General features: G+C 35.1%; 1 protein-coding gene across 6 annotated transcripts in view; it reads left to right on the forward strand.

Annotated features, from left to right (window-relative positions):
• The window catches only part of CACNA2D3 (calcium voltage-gated channel auxiliary subunit alpha2delta 3), a 481,763-nt gene that overhangs the window by 333,106 nt on the left and 127,961 nt on the right, over positions 1-20,696 (forward strand). For 5 of the 6 annotated variants that reach the window (XR_003927719.1, XR_003927720.1, XM_030043854.2 and 2 more), the window contains one exon: positions 10,938-10,955. The exons of the other annotated variant lie outside the window; for it this stretch is intronic. Coding sequence is in view for 3 of the 5 variants with exons in the window: in XM_030043854.2 (XP_029899714.1) it covers positions 10,938-10,955 (18 nt within the window). In the remaining 2 variants the exon portion in view is untranslated. The remainder of the gene's footprint in view (positions 1-10,937; positions 10,956-20,696) is intronic. 6 annotated transcript variants of the gene reach the window in all.

A 20,696-nucleotide genomic window follows, 5' to 3' on the forward strand; every position in this document is an offset into this window, starting at 1 on the left:
TTTATTATTAACCCCGTGTCCTTGACACAAAACGATGTATAAACCTTTTAATAGATCAGTTTTGCCTTCATACCTGTAAATAGCGTCCCCTGCAAATACGAAAACGTTTACTTTTACAGGAAACTGCTAGACATCAAGTAATTTACAATCTGTTTCTCCATTGCATGTTTTGTGGTCACAGTCCAAACTGCACTGATCTTGAAATGATGCTGTTTACATGTAATAGAGTAAATGTCAGCAAAAGATTGTTCTTCCTTATTAAATGCACGTTCCACAAGGTTAAACTGAATGTCTGTTATGAATTGTGCTTAATACAAACTTTCAAAGCTAGGTCCTAAAAACTTTCATCACGGTAGATTCCTTCACTCCTATTAAGTTGGGAATGCTAACTACAGCAAGGGAGAAAGGATTCTCGGATTTCTAAGTTGTACCCCTAAAATGCGTGGATTGATTGCGAGAGTAAGGGAGAGGGAGTGGAAGCAGAGTCTTGCTACGCCCTCCACTTCTTCTGCCAGAGCAGTGCTCTGGACAGACAGAAGAAATGGCACTCTGTGAAAAAAGATGGAGAAGAGAGTGGTTTGGGATAATTCAACTATACACGTTCTTACAGCAATTCCCTTTTTAGAGCATGTTGGATGATTACAGAATAGACCAGAGAAAAACAAATCTGTTGTAGAAGTGCAATCCCTTTTAATACAATCATGGTAACATGCTAAAAATCACAAACACAATTAGTAAATTGAAGTTTTAGAAGAAATTCTTGTTTGCTTTACACATTCATTAAGTCAAATATGCTTTCATCCCTCCTCAGAAAGTGGTTATCTTTAGATATTGGTCTTACATTGGTATATAGAGCAAGTAAGATTGAATATAGAGCAAGATCAAAAGCACTCTGAACTCATTGCAAGATTCTCATTGATTCTAATAAGTATTGGGTAAGGGTCTTGTTTGGTCTTGCTTTGAGACCAGTGTGGATTTTATCGTGGGAGAAAGAGGATGTGTGTCTAGCTCCTAAGAGGATTTCTGATTAAGAAATTATTTTTAATTTCTAAAAGGACTGTCAAGGAATTTGCCCTTTTTCCAAATGTGAAAGGGCATTTATGTGAGAACAAATGAATAGATGAATGAGTATGTATAGATGCACCTGTCTTCTGAGGTTGATCCTTTTTTTCCTTCCTCCACTTCCTCCCTTCCCTCTCTCCCTCTCCTGGTAATTCAGAACAAGTCTTTACAGTACAAAGACCTTTTTTACTGTTTTTTTTTTTTTTTTTAATTTGATATACAAGTATGATTTTTTTTTTTTTTTTCCAGCTTTTGTTTTACTACAGTGCAGTTATTTTTCTCTTACTAGAACTATTTCTCTGGGAAGGATGTTCATGATATTATCTATTGGCTTCCTAACAGTCATTCTAAATATCTCATTTAGAAATAATTAGCATTAGTAATAATTAAAATGACACTATCTGTTCTTCTAGAGGTGGTACAAATGCTAATAAATACTAAAGAGTATTAAGGGTATAAAAGGACAAAGAGCCTAACCATATAATTTGATGCCATTTTACATGGGTGAGAACCAGAGTCTTACAAGTAAGTTGGATGTCATATTATGTGTAGTAATGTTCAGTTTTAGAAATTTCTTTTCCTTTTGATATTATGAGTAAGAGCAAGGCTGAAAAAAGTGCTTGTTGTCTAGAATTTAGGTGTATTATTTTCAGTTCTGTTGTGTATGTAGACAAAATAGACAATGTACTATTGTCTTATACAATGTGAAACCTCTTCAGTGCCCTTAAGGTTGAATAGTACATGGTTAAGTGCTCTGTAGTGAGAGGGTATTTTTTTTACCAGACTTTAGACGTATGATCAGAAGTTCTTTCTCAGTTTCTGCCTTAGTTCACTTCTGCACCCTGTTCTGGCTTCCCTGGTTATTCTCTTTGTATGTCTAAAAGCTTTTTGAAGGGCTATTATTTAAATGTTCAAGATAAATTCGCTTATAAATGGGAGTTGAAAAATTCTGGTCCTACGAAAGGGATAAAGAACTGTTATCATTTGACAATCCATATCCAGTTCTTAATCCACTTACCTACACCTTTTTGGTATCCAGAGATTTCAATGATTTTTCATCTTTTCAGTAAACATTGATGTGATTTAAATTGTGAGCTTTCTAAACTGTGGTGTTTTAGCAAATCAACTAATGCTAAAAGCAAGCACAATAAAATAAGTTGCATACTAAATACTTTTTCTTTTAATTTTGTTAATTTATTTTAAATATTAAAAAACTGTTTTCCTGTATCTTCAAACTTTTACCTAAATTAGATACTTTACTGTGGGTGAGCTCAAATTGTCAGATTTATACTAAACTCTGATCTGGTGGTATAGTGTAAGTTTAAATTGATTTTGATCTTAGACTGGGAAAAGAAAAGTGGACACATTCAAGACAGACAAGTCTTATAGTTTATTAAAATCATACTACATCCCTATTACTTATATGAAAGCAAACCCAAACAGTAGTTCAAAACAAACAAGCAAAAAAACCCCCCATGTGCAGTGTAAATAAACTAATTTTGGAGGCAGCAGAAGCATACATAATGGTTTTCTGAAATAATATGATTGCTATACCAGAAAACAGTAAAAAAAACCCCAAACAACAAAAAACCAAAACCACAATAATAAAGATATAAATTTCTTTTAATTATTTTCAGGTTAACTTGGCATGCAGTGTGAAATATGATCGTCAGTGAAATTTAACGTCATGTCTGGACACATCTATCCATTTTCTCAGTAGCAAGAGAAGTTAGAATAATAATTCCAAATGATTTGCATTGCTACATTCACTTCTGTACCGGTAATATAAAGAGACAGACTGACTGACCACTAACATTGATTAAAGCAAAACAAAACAAACCCAAAACCTACTATTTCACTAAAATTTAAATAATAGATATTAATGGAAATATGGGAATTATCACCAGTCATGTCATCTAAGTTGTATTACAACTTCAGATTTTATAATAATCTGTATTCTAGCAGTTTGAAAGTTTCTGATAGTTTTCAGGGCCAGGAACATTTAGGGACCTGTGCCTCTAGATTGAGCAATTAGTTCTGAAGCTCTGCCCAGAAATGGGAACATTTCAAGCACTGTATGAATTTAACAAACCTACTAATAAGACATTCACTGCCAGAATAACTATGCAGTCCAAGTGTTGGTAACCAGTAAAACAAAGGCACCAGATTTAAGTAAGCATAGGAAATCATCCTGAAGGATAGCTCTTTGCTGCTGGTGTCCATCTGTTTATCCATCCTCTTAGAGTCAATTGTAGAGCTCATGTTTAGTGATATTACAGAATGTATTAATTAGCTTTAGACCCTTTGTGTGTTTGTAACCCAGAATATTTGCAACAACTTGAGAGTTGGAACTTGTAGAAATTTGAAGTCAGTGCACAGATCTTACATGAGATACAACAAGGACTGTCAAAACAACCAGCCCCTAAAATAAATATCCCACTTTATGCAAGGTGAGTCTATGTGTTCCCCAATAGAACAACCCAACAGAAAAAATTTCAGAGAAAACTTACTTATAGTCTCACAAAACAGCATTAAATTACTTTGTGGTGGAATGAAAATGTATTATGCACGTTTAGTTCTCTTATGTTGTCCACAGCTGAAGTGCAATTGAACTAGTTGTCTCCATAACTTGAAGAAGGTCACCCTCAAAACATAAAACTTAATAGTCCAACAATCAAATAGTCATAACATTTTGAAAAGACTGTTCTTAATTATTCTGCTATTGGTAGCACTCTAATACTGATGATCCCATTTTCAGAAACTTATTTTCAGTGTTTTCTGTATGAGATAAAAAAACTAAATATGCAGATTTTAATGTAAATTATGTCACTTAGTATTACATGATGTGTGTCTTACAACCATTAGTTTTATTTGGAGTTATCTTTATTTAGAAAAATATTCCAATTCCATGCATGAATGTTTGTACAGTTTTTGATTAGGAAGGAAATATCTACTATATAACAGATAAAAGAATAGTTATATCAATAATTTCTTTTAGGAAATCTAAATATATGTTTGCATATATAAAAAGAACTAACCATGGACATCTATTTTGCACTAACAAATTTTTCTTTATTGATGTAATAATGAAAATAGAACTCACTCCATTGAAACACGAATGCATGAGGCCAAAATTTTGTTTATGGTGTACATAATGTTCATGGAGTGTCTGATTTCATGAATCAGTTCTGATACTTTGATCTTTAGTCATATGGCTTATTTGTAAAATCAGCATAATTCTTAAAAAAAAAATTAATTATTTATGACTAAAGTTTCTAACCGAACTTTGCATTTAAAGTAATCACTCTGGGTAATTTAAATACAATCTTTCCTGTCAATATTTTGTATTCATGAGAAAAAGAGAACAATTAGTTTATGCAATGAAAAGAATCACAGTCACAGACTCACAGAATAACTTAGTCCGGCAGGGACCTCCTGTAGCTCATCTAGTCCAACCCTGTGCTCAGGCGGGGTTAGCTGGAGTAAGGATGCCCAGGACTGTGTCCAACTGGGTTTTGAACTTCTCCACAAACTCTCTGGGCAGTTTGCTCCAGTGTTTGGTCAATCACTCTTACAGTGAAAATGTAAGAATGTTCCTACAAGTAGGGATTTCTTTTCTGTTGACTTCAACACAAAGTTCAGAGAGCAGATGCAGACAAAGATGACTTAATTAACCATTTTACAAGTGGAGCACATTTAGATTTTTTTTGTGTGTGTGTTAATTATGCTCATTTTAAAAACAAGGCTGCTAGACAGTGCATTAGAAATTATTGAGTCATTTGCATTAATAAAAATTATGTATTTTAGAAAAATGTGTAAAATCTTCAAAGGGTGGAGCCATTTTATTGCAAAGATGTTTGGAATGTATATGTAATTTTTTAGTGTACTCTGCTATTTCTTAATTTCAATCATCAGACCTTTGCAGCTCCTGTGTTTTCTCTTTTGCATTTTTCACAAGAGCTAACTTCTTTCCTTTCTGTCATCTTTATAGAATTCTTTTTAAAGAGAGAACTAGAATTGTAGTTTTCATCTCTGTTTTATGACTCTCTTCTCCATAGCAACATTTACGTTTCCTCTGACTGGTATACTTTGCATGCAGTGCACAGTCTATCCTTGACTAAAATGCTGTAGTTACTGCAAAATATGTGGTAGCACAGTAAAATGATTATGTGAGCAAAGAAGGATTTGGTATTGAATCCCTTGAAAAATCAAGTGCGTTTTCCTTACAGATGTTGGCCTAGTAAGGTGCAGGTTAATGTCACTCTTTTGATATTTATACTGAAATCTTAACATGAACATCCCAGTAGGAGGCTGAATTTTATTTCTTCCTCCATGTATGCATATAATTATCTCTCATGCCTCTAGTACTTACATGGTTCTAGGAAGTGGAGAGTAAGTGCATAGATTGTAAAAGAAAAATTGCCAAAAAATGCGATATTTAAATGCTGTATCTTATAGCAACTGAGTAAGTAGATTTTAAAGCAGAAAATTTACATTTTCTGCTAGAAATCCAGAGTTTGAATGTTCTTTCTATTCTTTTCCAAGTTTTTGCCATTTTGGGGAAAAGCTGTGGAAGCCTGCCTAGCAATGTATGAAATGCTTTGCATTTCTTTATAGACGCAAATAAACCATTATCTACCCCTACATTTAATTATATTTTATGATGCCATAAACTAACAACCTATATTATAGAGTACCTGGCACAGGTATGCACTAAGTGTTCTGTTCTTTTTTTGTCTCATTCTTTTCTGAGGAGCTTCACTGACACGTGTGACGTCTTCCTCCTTGCTGTGGATTTAAGTACAGGACCTACATGCTTGCCACGATATTTCACATCTTTCCTGAAAGTGTATTTCCAAAAAGTAAAAGTTCTAATACATACATTCAATGCCAAATTCAGAGTCAGTATGTGACATGTACAGGATGAATCTGAACATTGCAAACCACCATAAACTTAGCTATGCATAGATGTTAAATTTGGTCCACCCCAGAAACTATTTACAGAAATGGCTGTACTATCAAAACTGTATTCATACTTGTTGATTATTTACTGGTATGTTTGTACTTAATTTTTATTGATTTGTATTCTATCTAATTATGGAACAATCAAGGCAGTAGTAGGGTTGTTAGCCTTTTTCTGAGACTAGTGACATTTATTTAAATGCTTGGCAGGAGAATAGGACTGTGGAAATGAGGTCAGTGAATATAAAGTTATTTATTTTTGAATACTTTAACATAAATACACTGCAACAGTATAATTTTTTGACACAGATAATTTCATGCAATCATTAGAATAATAGAAAATGGAAAGTTAATTTCACAGTGTTTTATATTATTTTCGTTTCTCTAATAATAGAAATCATAGGTTATTGGTGTAACAAGGAACTGTTGCGTATAGTTTAGTCCTGCAGGAGATTTTTTTTTTGCTATTCTTCAAACAAATGTAAGGTTGAATTCTGATCCAACAGAACAATAACTTTATAATACTAGTCTGTTTTCCTTTAAGACTTCTAGACTTGATTTCTTGGAAATCTAGGACATACAGCTATATGTTTTGAATAAATTTTTGAAATGGCTATAAAATATTTTAGAAGTGTATAGCCTTTTTGTTTTGGAATTATCATGAAGTCATTTACAAAATCAGTCTTTAGTCATTTACAAAATCAGTCTTTATGAACTTCTTTTGTTAAGGGTGAAAGGAGACAGAGTTTTATGAGGTCTGGCATGGAGTACTTAGCAGAACTACTGGTCCTGTAACATATGCTTCCTGCTTCTAAAGACAGTATTTCTGATCTATCTATGGGTTTTTTTGTTTCATTCATGTTGACCTCACAGTTATCCGATCCAAGAAATAGTGCAACATCCTTGATGCTGGACTCCTTTGCCTGTCTTGGTTTGTTTTACCACGTTAGTAGTGTCTGTAATTTTTCCTTTTCTGATAATACCAAACACATTTCCATGAAGGGCTCAAAACGATACTAGATTATTTGCAAATGTGGAAAGCATGACACTGAGTGCAATAACAGTATTGGAAAACCTCCTACAGTTATTTATTCTGTGTTACATTGTGTGACAGGACCCCAGGTTGACCTGAATTTAGAGGTGGAATTCTCAACGTGTCTTACTGGAATCAAGCATACTGTGAACCTCGAGGGGCTTGCAGTCTCTGAAGGGTATTTTTCTACAATACAAAATAGAATAAGAAAATTTGTTTGGTAAAGAAAATTTGGGTTTTCTGGGAAAGATAGATTAAAAGAGAGTTTGAAAGAAAATCCCTTTCCCTTTTCTTCACTGTGTCCTTGCAAGGTCCCATGCTCTAATCTAGCTTTTTAACCCATCCGGTTTTTTTAGGTTGCAGCAAAATTTACACAGTTCCATCAAAATCCCAAAGTCCACGTTTCTACATCAGAAAATCCTCTCAGGTTTCCCCTGGTGCTTATAGGTCTGCAGGCTTCTGTCCCTGCCATACCTGGCTGTACTGCACCAGCCTCTTCTTCCTCAGCAGTTGTGCGGAGGAAGGTACACTTCCCTCCGAAGGGCTCCTCCTGACCCAGCCTGCACCAACCAGGGGACAGCAAATGGCCAGACTTCCCCCCTGCACCTCAGCCACGGTCGTTTTAACAAAACCTGTATTACCCAGATGTTAAACTAGGAGCACGTAAAACAGATATATGCCCTCTTATGCGTCTTCTTTAGAGACAATCATTAGAGGGAGGAAGAGGCAGTAATGGAAAACAAATAGGAACAGGAGGTACTTTGGGATGGCTGGAGCTGGATAAAGACACCAAAATGGCATAGTTTACCATAGGTGCAAGTAGAATAGAAAGATCTGCAGTGCTTTTTGAGGGCCAGGGAAAGATCACGTAGTTTACTGCGAAACTGCCGCTTGGCAGTGTATAAAGCAAACCACAGGAATCAGAGGTACCCGCTGGGTTTTACACAGAGACAGGCAGTTTTTAGACTATGCAATAAAGGGTCAGACCAGAGGACTATTACTGTTATTGTTAGGAAAATTATTTGTTTCCTATGGCCTCCCAGAAGGGGTAATGTCAGACAAACCTCCATAGTTTATTTCAAAGGAATTTGTAGCAATTATTAAACTGAATTGCTGACATATAGGATCTTGTAACAGCCAAGTTTCAAATCAGCAACAGAATGAAGATTTGTCTCGCTGTAACAAAGACAGACTTTTTTTTTTTTTGAGGAAATGACTGTGAACCTGGATTTTTAAACTTAGGTGAAAAGTGACAAGAATGCCAGCCCAGGAAAATGCATAATGGGATGTAAATCTCATCTGCTGACCCTTTTATTCTTAGTCAAGAAGAGCTTTGACTACTAATATTTACGAGCAAGGAAATAGTCTTGATTTTATAAAAGGCTATAGATGGGATTGACAAACTGAATTCAGCAACACGTAATATAGAACTCTGATTTGTAAAGTCTTATTAATGTGCTTTTGAAAATAATCTCAGTAAAAGCAATAGGGATAGTTTCATATACAAAAGTATGTAGCATCTAGTTTGTGTGGTAGTTATTAATAGGAAATCCTCACTTGGATTCCATCTGACTAATTCCCTCACATGGCAAAACTTGACCAAACCATATGTATCTGAAGGGATGTGCTCAAATAGGAGTAAACTCAAGTTCTGAAAACAGTAAAAATTACACCAGAGAGTACTAATATTTGTAGAAGGATTCAACTTAAATTTGAAGTCCCAGTAGAGCATTGTGTGTGTGCATGCATTTGTGTTTTGAGTTTTTATGTTTGTTCAGGTTTTTAATATTCTCCCCTGTCCTCCCTGCCCCCCTCCTTCTTGAACCTATCTCCACTGTATGTGGGCTATAAGCTTTCTAATTTAGTTTGAATATTATCTGGAAGGAAGTATTTCTGCAATGATACTTCTGTACCTAACATTGCATATGTTGCCTTTGATGGCTTGACTGTACTTGAAGTACTGTTTTGTAGAATATGGCATACAAATTAGCTCATTATGGAAACATACGAGTTTGCAATGTGTAGTGGGCTTTGGCAAACTGTAGAGTTCTTTAGTATTTATTCCAAAGCTGGAAATTTGGACATCATTCTTTACTGCTGCTGTCTTTATCTGAGATACCAATGAAAGGGTTCTTGTAATTTTTACCTGTATTTAGCAAGAAGGTGGCATTAAAAAAAAACAACCAAAACCCCAAACCACGAAAAAAAAACCAGTTAGAGAGAAAACTAGTTTCAGTGTTTCAATAGGAAAGTAAAAAATTCGTATTGCAACTTTCTCCTTTTGTTTGAATGAAAAAAAGAAAAGCTTCCATTTATCAAAGTAGTTAACCAAGTTGAAGACTAGTAAGTAGATAAACATTCAGAAAAGCTTTAAACTGCTCTAAGTAATGCTCTAACTTGTTATACAGGATTTAGCTCATGTATTTACAGTTCATCAGGTATCTGCAATTTCTGCAGCAACCCTTGTATATCATTCTATATAATCAATTATTTAAACAACAGGTTTTGAAGAAACACATATAAGTCATACTTTAATGTGACCATGGCTTGTATTTTGCTATTGGATCATTCAGGTTTTAGGATGAAAGGATTTTACTTGCAGCAATTCTCTCTGCCATGGATTTTGTTACATTTTATATTGTGAAAACACAGAAATTGTGGCTGGTTGCTTTCAGTATTTGTGAATTAGAGAGCACATGACAATTCTCTTTCATGACCTATACTAATGTGGGCATTAGCTTTTAGCAGCGTACTATATGGAAGTTGTATTTTCTATCTGTTTTAATTCAGAGCAAGGACAAAAAGTCAGTCAGAAGCTCACTGGAGATCTTGAAGGTCTTTTTGGTATTGATTCACCTGCCTGTTTCTATGTTCAGCTGATGCCTGTAAAGAAACAATTTGTATTGGAAAAAGAAATTTTCTGAGAAGGTGGATTTAGCACAAGGCTAAATTGCTGTGTATAGTGGATTCCTCTATAAGTATGAAAGTAAGAGGAGAAGAATTCAAAAAAAGGGAAAACTGTATTGTGCCTGTAATAGGTTATTTTTCTGAGCTCCTCTCTGTTACCTACAATGGGTTTTCTTCTTCCTAAAGTGAAAACAGAACCCATTTTTCAACTCTTGATAAATAAGGTGTTTTATATGTAATGGAGTCCACTCCCTGCTCTCTGTGCCTTTTTTACATGAGTTGTTGCTTATAGTAAATACTATGCATGGCTAGGTACTAGGTATGGCTAATCTTATCTAAGAACATCTGTGTGATATAAATATGCATATATGCATAAACAACTTTTATTTGCATATATGTACATATAATCATACTTGTGTTTACAGTACAGAAATGTATTGTCCTATGCATACATTATTGTATATTATGCATATATGATAATAGGTTTGCATAAGCAGTCAATAACTTTCTATTACCATTTTGTTTTTCTTTTCTCTGTCATAGAGCATACAACCTTCTATTTCAATATGATAAACCTCTTTTAATGTCAATTTCATTCATAATAAATGTAGGTTTACATGTTTTAAAACTAAAACTATCTTCATGTTGAATTATATTTGTGTATAGGAAGATGGAACTACTTCAAGTGTGATACCACATCTGATGAGAAAACAGTCCCTCTCAGTATTGTGGTATTTAACAAATTGCATGGTGCTTTTGTGTTACTTAGTAGAGAAGCTGTCAAATAATAAAATAAGTTAATAAGCTGTCAATAAGTTGAATCAACTGGCAATGTAAACCTAGTTTCTCTAGTTTCTTTCCTTTATACTTTGTTTTATATTATGTTTGTGATTTTCTGAATACAACAGCTAAACTAGCTGTTCAAATTAATTTAATGTATAATGATTGCTTGTTCTGTTTTGTTGTTTTCCAGCTCCCTCAGGCTCAAAAGGTAAAATACTTTAATCAAAACTTAGTCATTCAAAGTAGTCACCAGTCCTTCATGTTTCCATGGTGTTGTGAGCATGGTACGGTAGTGATCAGTGAAACAGTTCACCGTGACGGGGGCTCTGGAGTTGAGCAGCAAGAAGGGTAGCTGACATGAAGGCCAGCTAAGGTACTTGCTGAGGGCAGCTCTTCAAACATATGAGCTATTTTAACATGATAGGCATATAGTAGCCTACAACTTTGAAGCAACAGGGAGACTATTTTATCAACAATTTGAAATAATAGTAAGGATTAAAAAAAGTCACCCCATTATTCCCTGTGAAACATCTCTGGATCATTTTGTCTCCATTGTAGAGGCTGCAGAACCCATGGTGTAGCTGGTACCCTTTCACTGCTCCCCACTGTATCTGTCAACACACCTTTGAATACATCCAACATTTGACTTCTCTGATAGGTTGCATACAGTTTTCATATAACATGTCCTTGCCTTTAAACAACTTCTGCATTGATATGGTATGTTACCAGAGTCACCACTGCACATCATGATAGCACAATTGATTGTGGCAAACTCGAAGAATTGCTTGATGCCTGTTGCACCATCCTTGTATATTTCACAAATGTAATTAAAGCTTCCAGAAAATAGAAAATCTAGATGCTCTTTTGTGGTTTGCGGTGAAAAATATTAACATGAAAAAATGAATGGAATACACTGGGAAACTGCAATACTCACTTGTCCAAGTCGTTCTTATTGTGCTAGGTAAGGCACCTTTAAAAAGAAATGTCATAGCAATTAATCAGTTAAACATCACTGTTATTAACAGTCTTGGGTGATGATCAAAGTTCAGTTTTTAATGAAAGCTATAGTTTAAGTTATCTTCTTCAATGAATAGCTTTTGCAGAATCCTGAAGGCATCCACAGAACTCAAAACTTTGAAATGGTTAATTAATGTCTCTCATCCACTTTTTAGTTTAAAAAGCAAGAAATATGAGCATGGGAGCTTTTATTTTTATGATGCTATGTATGTTTGAAATTTCCTTGCTCATAGAGCTCAGAAAATTCTATTTCAAATCTGCAGGTAATATACTGTTTTGTGACACTGGACTATGTCCATAGTTTGTTCTTACATTTTGATAGTTGCAGAGCCTACCAAATGTGACATGGTAACAAAAACTTCCTTTTTTTTTTTTTCTTCTGGAAATAGATGGTTTAAAGAAATCTTTTGGTTACAGCTTCCTGGAAAAGTAGAAGGACTAAAAGACTGGCTAGACTGGCTAACTTTGGCTTTCTCATGTTCGCCTGCTTGTCTAAAAGTTTATGCCAAATGCTTCTCTTAACAGTTTGCAGAAAGAAGAGAGAGTGAGGCTATTTGTGTCATGTAGTACTGTATTATACGCTCTGATATCCACAGTTCTGAGTTATTAAATAATGTTGTGGTACAAATTAGTCAAGTTCGAGTTTAGCGAAAAAGCACACATTTTTCATGGAAGGTCAAAAATGCCAATTTTCAGTGTGTTTAACACTTGAGCAAAATAATGTAGAACTAAGCCACATATTTTGTATACGTATGCATAATGTCTAGTTGACTGTATACTACTTTCATGCAGAGAAAGAGGAGAGGGGTGGGAAAGAAGGAATGGGATGGGGAGGGAAGATGGGTACAAGTAATCCAGAAGGGCTTTTGATAAATTCAGGTAAGAAATAAGACTTTTCATAAGCATGGCCTTAGAACTTATGAGCAAAACAAGAGAATCTCTTGCTATCTGCAAGGTGAAGGGAAGCAGCACAGGGCTGATGCACGCCTTTATGAATGACTTAGTCACTAGTGTACATGTTTTGCCATATGGTGTCTGAACTTGTACTGTATTTTTGTTGGAATCTATGTATCATCTTGCAAATGTTTTCTCTATAAACATTTCAAACAGTCATGTTTCTCTAAACATCTTCACTTTAATCTTTGAGGGATCTGAAAGAAAAATGTGGCATTCCAAGTTTACTTTTACTTTTTTATATCCATTATAAATACTTGGTCATCTTGATGAAATGCGTTATGTCTTTTCTGTGAAACACTGGCTACAGTCTTCTCAGTGTTTAGTCAATGTTCTATGGTGATTAGCTATTGATTTTGAAGACCTGTAGGTTTTCAACTGTCTACAGCAGTTAAATAACAATTAAAACCTGTTACTGTTATGCTATCTGCTCTAAATCAAATTGTTGCAAATTCAGAAGTGGAGTGCAGGTGAAATGAAGTATGAGGAGTTTAAGGTGGATGTCTGTTGCACCATGATATTTGTCTTAAAAAGATCTTTGTGATATACCCTATACTTGAAATAGAAAATACCACAAACGCCACCCCAAAAACCCAGCATAATTTCGGGTGGTAGAAATGATGATTTAATATGGTTATGTAGCTTTCAGAAGAAAATATGTCTAGAAAGGTCTAATGTATCTAAAGGAAAGAGCCATTAACCAGACAAATGGAACAAATTTATGTGAATTTGATATGTTCTCTATGTTGCTTTTCTGCATGTTTTTAGGTAACCATCCCACAGGGCTCTGAAAATAGTAATAAAACAAAGTCGTCAAATTTACCAATTTTCAGACTTTTTCAGTTTGGCTTCCAAAATGACCTTTATCTTTGAAACACTTTTGAAAAGCAGCTTTTGTATTCATCGATGAGCAAAAGCTATTCTTCCTTAATAGCTCAAAAAGGTGTTTCGTTTCCTAGTAGGAAAGCTTTACTTGCTTTCTTGAGCAAACACAGCAGGATTCAAAATCTGTTGTCCTACTCCTGCTGTGATGTTTTATTCTACTTAGCTTGTGTGAAGAGGTAGAAGTGAATAAATTAGGCACACAAATGAGAAGCAGATAGTTGTGTTTAGGAACATTTAGGAAAGTTTTTTTAATGATTCTCTCATGAATGGAATCGTATTTCCTCCATATAGAAATGTTTTGATGATATTTGTTGCCCAAAAGTTCCTGACAGCTTTCTTCTCTCTTTCTGTGTTATCCCTTAACTTCTGTAAGTAGTGTTTTGCCCTCCTTTTATCTTGATGCTATCATCTTTCAGCCATTTGGGAGCATCATTTATCATTCCCTGCATCATTTACCTTCTTATACTTTGAAGTGTTGAATTAACTGTCACTGGGAATAGAAAAGAGAAAATTTGCAAAGCTGCTATTTCATTGAAGTGCATGACTAGTGATTTTAGCATTTTTATAAAATTATAGGAGTTAAATTGAATCTAATGAAGTACAAAATAATCATGAAGTAAACATTTTGACCCTGGTTTAGCATTCCTTTTGATCTGTTTCCTGCTGACAAGAGGCTATTGTCTTTCAGTTTCATAATGTATATAAAGTTGAGTGATCCATTCAGAAAACTGCATTAAAATTTTCACTTACATGTCAATTGCAATCTTAAATTTAGTTTCCAAATTTCTCTCTCACTCCTCAAGAAGCAAGCTGACTTTTAATAACAATTTTGAGTCAGCAATTTGCAAATTTTAACTAAGTAACTATTTTACAATATGAGGGGTTTTGCTGTTTCATTTCTTTGTGCTAAACATGGAAATGTCTCTCTAACTTTATACACTCACAGAGGTTCCCATACTGTCCCAGGCCATAATTTGAATCTAAGCCAAAATAATAGTTATTCCTATATAAAACACATTTAAATGGTCAATTTCCAATTCTCTGATGCTTCCAGCTTGCCTCATGACTCTACTCAGCACATAAAAGCACAGTAGTCACAGGAGAAGACAACACCTCGTGAAGCAAGCCTATGCGGAGTGGGGAAAGGAAGAAAGGGGTGGGTTGGGAAGGTTGCAGAGTTATAACAAGATAGTGAAGAAAAACGAAAAGTTTCAGCATGAACCTCATACTTCAAATACATCCCTATGGAACTGCTGTCTGTTGTGGGTAAAGTTTCAGCAGCAGCATTGTGGCAACCACTTTCAACACTGGTGCCTTGTCAGAGGGTTTGCAGTGTTCCCATGCCCCATGGTTTCAGCCCACTTTCAGTCCCCCTGAATATAGCAATGTTTTTCCCCTACTTTCCGATTGTTTTTTTCACAAGGCTGTATAGGCTATGCCAGCAGACCTTCTCTTTCCTCGCTCAAGTCCCTTAAGTCCTACTTCCTTCCAGGTCTTACAGACCAAAGGTTCCTGTGTCAGCATAGCTGCACAGCCCTCCTCAAACAGTTGCTCAAGTGCCTCTGTTTAGCCCCATCATATCTCCTAACCTTGCTTCATTTTTAGATTCAGAATGTTAGCTCCAATTTTAAGCCCTGTCCTACAGATCTAACGGTCTTATGGACCTTTTCTGCATTTTAGCCTGTTGGTAATTTAATTAAACATTGTGGAAATCAAAGCTCCTATTGTGGGATGGTGAAAAGCCAACTAGGAATGCTGTAGATTCAGGGAGATTAGAATTCAAAGGAATGTTACTGGGCTAGAGGTTAGTCTATGAGCAAATTTGGGCATTGTTGTGGTTATTTGATAGTTTTCATGAATCAGAATTGGTGGGAGCTGAATCTGACTTTGCTTGACACTGTTTGCTGCAACTGATATCCCTTTCTGTGGAAATGCACTACAGTTATTACAGTCCAATGTAAGTGCAAAAATGAGGAATATGTCAAGCAACAAAAAAGTTACTGTAAAAAAATTTCTTATTTTGTTTTGCTAGACATTGTTTAAATTGGGAAATGGAGATTGGATAGAATTAGCACTATGGAAGTTAAATTCTGAGCTGAATAGTCCTGCTAGGATTTCCTGATATCTATCTATCTATCTATCTATCTATCTATCTATCTATATATCTATCTCATAGAGATAATGAATCTGTATTAAAAAAAAAAGATATTTTGAGGTTTCAGATCTAATATTTTCTTGGATTAATGTCTTTTTAATATGGTGAAAGTTGGTGAAAAAATTCTAGAAACCCTGTCACAAGTTGTGGTTGTCTAAAACACAAAGTCTAAACTCTGAAAGATAATGGAAAAAATATGAGGCTTAGATCTCAAAATTTGTTTCCTTTATGTGACTAGTTATAGTTCAAAAATTAGCAACAAAAAGTAGAATTGCCCCATCAAATTTGCCTTTTATTTAAATTAATTTGCATATTGTTTATTTTGCCTTTTTTTAATTAATCGGTAACACTTAGGGAATATGTATATTTAACACAATATAAAAATACCACTTCATAGCCAGCTAAAGTGAAACAATATTGCATATTGTCTTTGAAAAAAATCAGGAATAGCATCTAAAAAAGGATACGGGCTTTGTAACTGTCCTTACTTGTTCTTTCATCTCAGGAGATATCCACTGGTCCGTCTCTGGCAGAGCCTGGCTTCATTATAATCATTGCACAATATATGTAGACAAGAATAACACTGTATTATCAGTACTAGATATGGACACTGCTAACTCTGTGTCAGAAATTCTGGACAACCTACTCTAAGTCTTCTTGGCTATACACTCCAAAGGAAAATGGTTCAGGGATCCTTCTCAAATTCCTATTGCCGTAATGGAAACATCTAAGGAAATGGATATTCTTTCCTGTATATGTGTTTCTGGAGTAATTCTGGAGTCTGCCTTAATCTTTGCCCTGGGAGATGGGTGTTAGTGCTAGATGTCAGGCTAAACTCTCTTTGGTTTATATGCTTCATGTGAGAAGTAAGTGGATGCTTGTATATTTGTTGTTTCTGGAGATTTATTTGGGGTTGTTCTGAGGGGTGTAACCCTGTTCAGCAAGGAGTTAAAGGGAAAACTGTAGCAGTTAAATCTATTTCTAAAAGGAGTTTTTTCTCCAAATATAAAACTATTAGTGCTAGGCATTACAGATCTGTGACTTTCTCAGAGAGTAAGTTCTGTTTCTTTATTCTAAACAGACGAGTCATTTAGACTGAGAATGCATTTTTCCTCATTTTTGAGATGATTTTTAAAGGTTTGTTACTGTTTGCTAAGCATTTTATCAGACCAAGTGTCCACGGCCCTTGTATAGATTCTTGCCTAAAACTGTTACCACTAGGTCTTTTCAATAGAACAACTTTCTGGGGCAAACCACTAGACCGTAGATGATAACTTACAAAATCCTGGGATCTAGTTGAAAACTCTGTGTTTTTCTTTGGGGGTCTAGTTTTAGTTTTTCTTGCCAATGTCATCCAAAGTAGCCTTGCAATTCTGAAACAAAACATACTAGTGCAAGTTGGAGGAACTACAAGAACTTACTTTTTTGCAATACTATTAGATGAACATGTTGAAAAATGAATATTCCGTAGCATAATTCATCCAAACTTCAAATGAACTGAACTTAAGCATTGAAATACATGTATTTTTACTCTACCATTGTAATTCCATGTTTTAGAGAGCCATAGGAATAAGTTAAACTACTTGTGTTTATGTGAGGATATCTTTCCAGACTTGAAGGAATAAGAAACATATGAGGGGCTGTACAGTTCAGTAGTCTCCCGTAAGCATGTATACCCATATGCATGAATCCACACACATTTAATATTTCACTGAACCAAATTCCCATGAATTCTTATTACACCAATTTCACATTTTTGTATGTTCATTAGCCAGTCAAGCACTGTCAAATCACTGGCATTTCATAGCTCTTTGAGGCTAAAGTTGCCTTGTATTTTTTCTTGTAATGGTGGCTTAAATGGTGGCCAAGTTCCACTTAAATATTCCTAGAATCACCTGACAGAAGAGGTCTGCTAGTTTCACTCATGATGTAAAAGAGATGGGAACACCTTCTGCTAAGGGCAAGGAGGAAAGAAAATGAATTAGTGAAGATCTTGAGTGGAAGCTAAGATCAGAAAGAAATTAAATTGAGGTTTGTTTTGTTGCTTTTGGTTTATTAATAAACCCCAGAGGGAATTATGTTATTGTGAGTTGATATTCTTAGCGGAAGATGAAATTTGTAGTGTATTCAAATGTAGAACTAAATCACAAATTAACAGCTCAGCAGAAAGGTAGAAAATGGAAGAATTTTTGAAATGGCTGGTGGAACAACAGCTGCTGCAATATGAAAACTTAATTGTATACTGGCAGTACTGAAAAAGAGATGCTCATTCAGCATAGGGAGGAGTCCTTTTTTCTGGTTTTCAGAGGAGAAACTTGAATATGAAAAAATACCTTACTGCAAAGGAGCTCTGCCTGTGTATACATGGTTTGCCTGTGTTCAGAGGTTCCAGTACGTAGTGTGCCTTTGCCACAGGAAGGACTGTCATGAGCCTTCGCATTGCTTTCACATTACCGTGGAGAATTTATTCAGGATCAAACCACTGGTGTACACAGCAGAAGCCACTCAAGTCTCATGCATTGTTGGGGACTCCCAGACACACCCACTGGTCCTATTCTGTGTGACGAAAAAGGCAGACCAATGCTAGTCAATAGATTAGTCAGACTAGTAGAATAGTGAAGACTACTGAGGTTTGAGAGAACTGAATTTAGAGAGGAAGCACAGACTGTGTTTATGAAGGAAGGTGCCTTCGTATGTAAACTGGCATAGACAAATCCATGTTTCCCCTCAAGAAGGTATCTTCCCGATTCATTAAGGGAGATGCTGATTACAGCACTTGTCAGCTGTAGTCCTTAATCAAAATGAATCAGTTGGAGAACAACTTAATTGCATTCGAGCAGAAGAAACTGAACTAAACCTTAGGCAATTTTTTTTTCTTTTTTCTTTTTTTTTTCCCCCCTAAACAGTGACCACTGTGTTTTATGAGGCAGCCTACTTCCCCATATTACATTCCATGCTTGAAAATAAAACTTTCCAATATTTGGATGGATAAACATTTTTTTTTAATAAAATGTCTTTGTAGAATTCCTGTGATAAGGTAAACTCGGGGTTTTGTTTTGAAATGCATAAGGCTCATGTAAACATGCTAATTTGGCTTTTGGAAAAAGCACGAACTTCTTGCTATTCTATGGGGAATAAATATCTAACAGAGTAAGGAGAATCTGAAAGGACAGGCACTTAGTGCCATACTGCATGTAATCAGAGTTCTGTATTGTTTAGCATGAAGATGACTTACTCTGCAAGAGTGGACGCTTGCTGATGTCAGACATTTAAGATGGTTAGTGCATTTATAAATACAGATCTAAATAAATATAGGAAAGTGTATGTAAATATAAGTAAATATTTATTCTATAAATATAAATAAATAACACAGGCCTGGCCCCATTTGCCTTTTCAAAGAAATTGCTCTCTAAGAAAGTGACTTTGATATCTGTAATACCTTTTTAAAAAGCCATGAGTAATTTATTGCATGTTTTTCCATTTTTATTTTTCTGTACAAAATTTTGGGATCCTTATATTTATTTTCTCATTTCATTTTCATTTGACTAATTTTAATTTGCTGACTGAAGCATCGGACAATGCCTTAAGCATTGCTCTTGAATTCTTATCTTTTATTTGTGTTAGTTTCCATCTGTTTCCAGTAATCCAAACCCAAGAATTTGGAGAAACTGGAATTCACATCCACTTCTGAGAGTACTTTCTTCAAAAATTGCAAGGGACCATAACAAGCTAGTCTATGCAGGTATGTTTAAGTAGAACAAAATTCTAAGTTAGTGCACAGATACCATCGCCGGCCTAAAACTCTTAAACTGTTTTTCAGTGATTACTTTATGGTTCTATTTTGCCAATATTCCTAAAAAGACAACAACAATTAATAGCTGTCTGGAATTTTCAGAGGCCTAATGAAATTAGATGCCCAATTCCTGGCAGAGGTCAGTGGTATTTGGAAACTAAACTTTCTGAAGCACGTTTGAAAATTTCATCCCTAGGAAATGGCAGCAATATCCAACAAAACCATTATTTGAAACTGTTTTTGTAGTATTCCACCAGTTTTGATTTGGTTCCATCTTTTACCCTGCAGAATGTTGTACTGAATCTGGGAAGTGTTTAGATGCATTTCAATGCTGCTTCTTATATTGTTTAATTTTATAGCAAAAAATACTGAGCAATAAAATGTTCTGAAAGGCACTTCAAAGCACATACCTTTTCCTTAGTTCACATCTGTTGATAGCCTGAAGTGTTGGAGCTTGCCAGTGGAATTTTTATTTTCCTGGAGGGTTGGGGATGAAGCAGCTTTTGTTTCCTTGCCTTTTTCTTGATATTATGTAACCACTTGATGGAAATAAAAATACAGTAATTGATATGTTGCTAAATAGGTAAGAGACAGGACTTTAATGTCAGTCAGAGCCTATGTGTGTTAACTAATATGGTGCCTCAGGTAAAGAATAAGCCTAGATGCTTATCAGGGACATAAAGATAGAAGAAATAGAAAAGAGCTTGATTTGTTAATACTTAGACTGATGTGTAAAGAGACGTTCTTAAGCATTGGAAAAAAAACAGTATAGGAGTAGAAGGGAAGAAAAGAAACAGAGGGTTTTCTTTGAGAACAGAACAAGAATTCAAAACAGAGTGTTGGCGGAATTGAAAGTTAGTGGCTCTGCCACTAATGAATTTCCAACATTTGGGTGAACTTTGGTCCAAATTAATCCTTATTTGTGAACACAATTGATCTGCCAGCAACCTTTTGTTTCAGGAGAAACCATATACATAACAAACATAATATTTTGTGTATATATTTTTGTCAAACCTTGCTCTTTGTTTCCCATGAACCCCACCAAACCCCAGAATATGTGGGGTTAGTAAGGATGAACCAAGTAAGCTTAGCATGTAGCTTTAAACAATTTTGAATCATCAGACTGTAGACAATTATTATGCCAC

This window comes from Aquila chrysaetos, chromosome 20, assembly GCF_900496995.4.
Source record: "Aquila chrysaetos chrysaetos chromosome 20, bAquChr1.4, whole genome shotgun sequence".
Classification (NCBI taxonomy): domain Eukaryota; kingdom Metazoa; phylum Chordata; class Aves; order Accipitriformes; family Accipitridae; genus Aquila; species Aquila chrysaetos.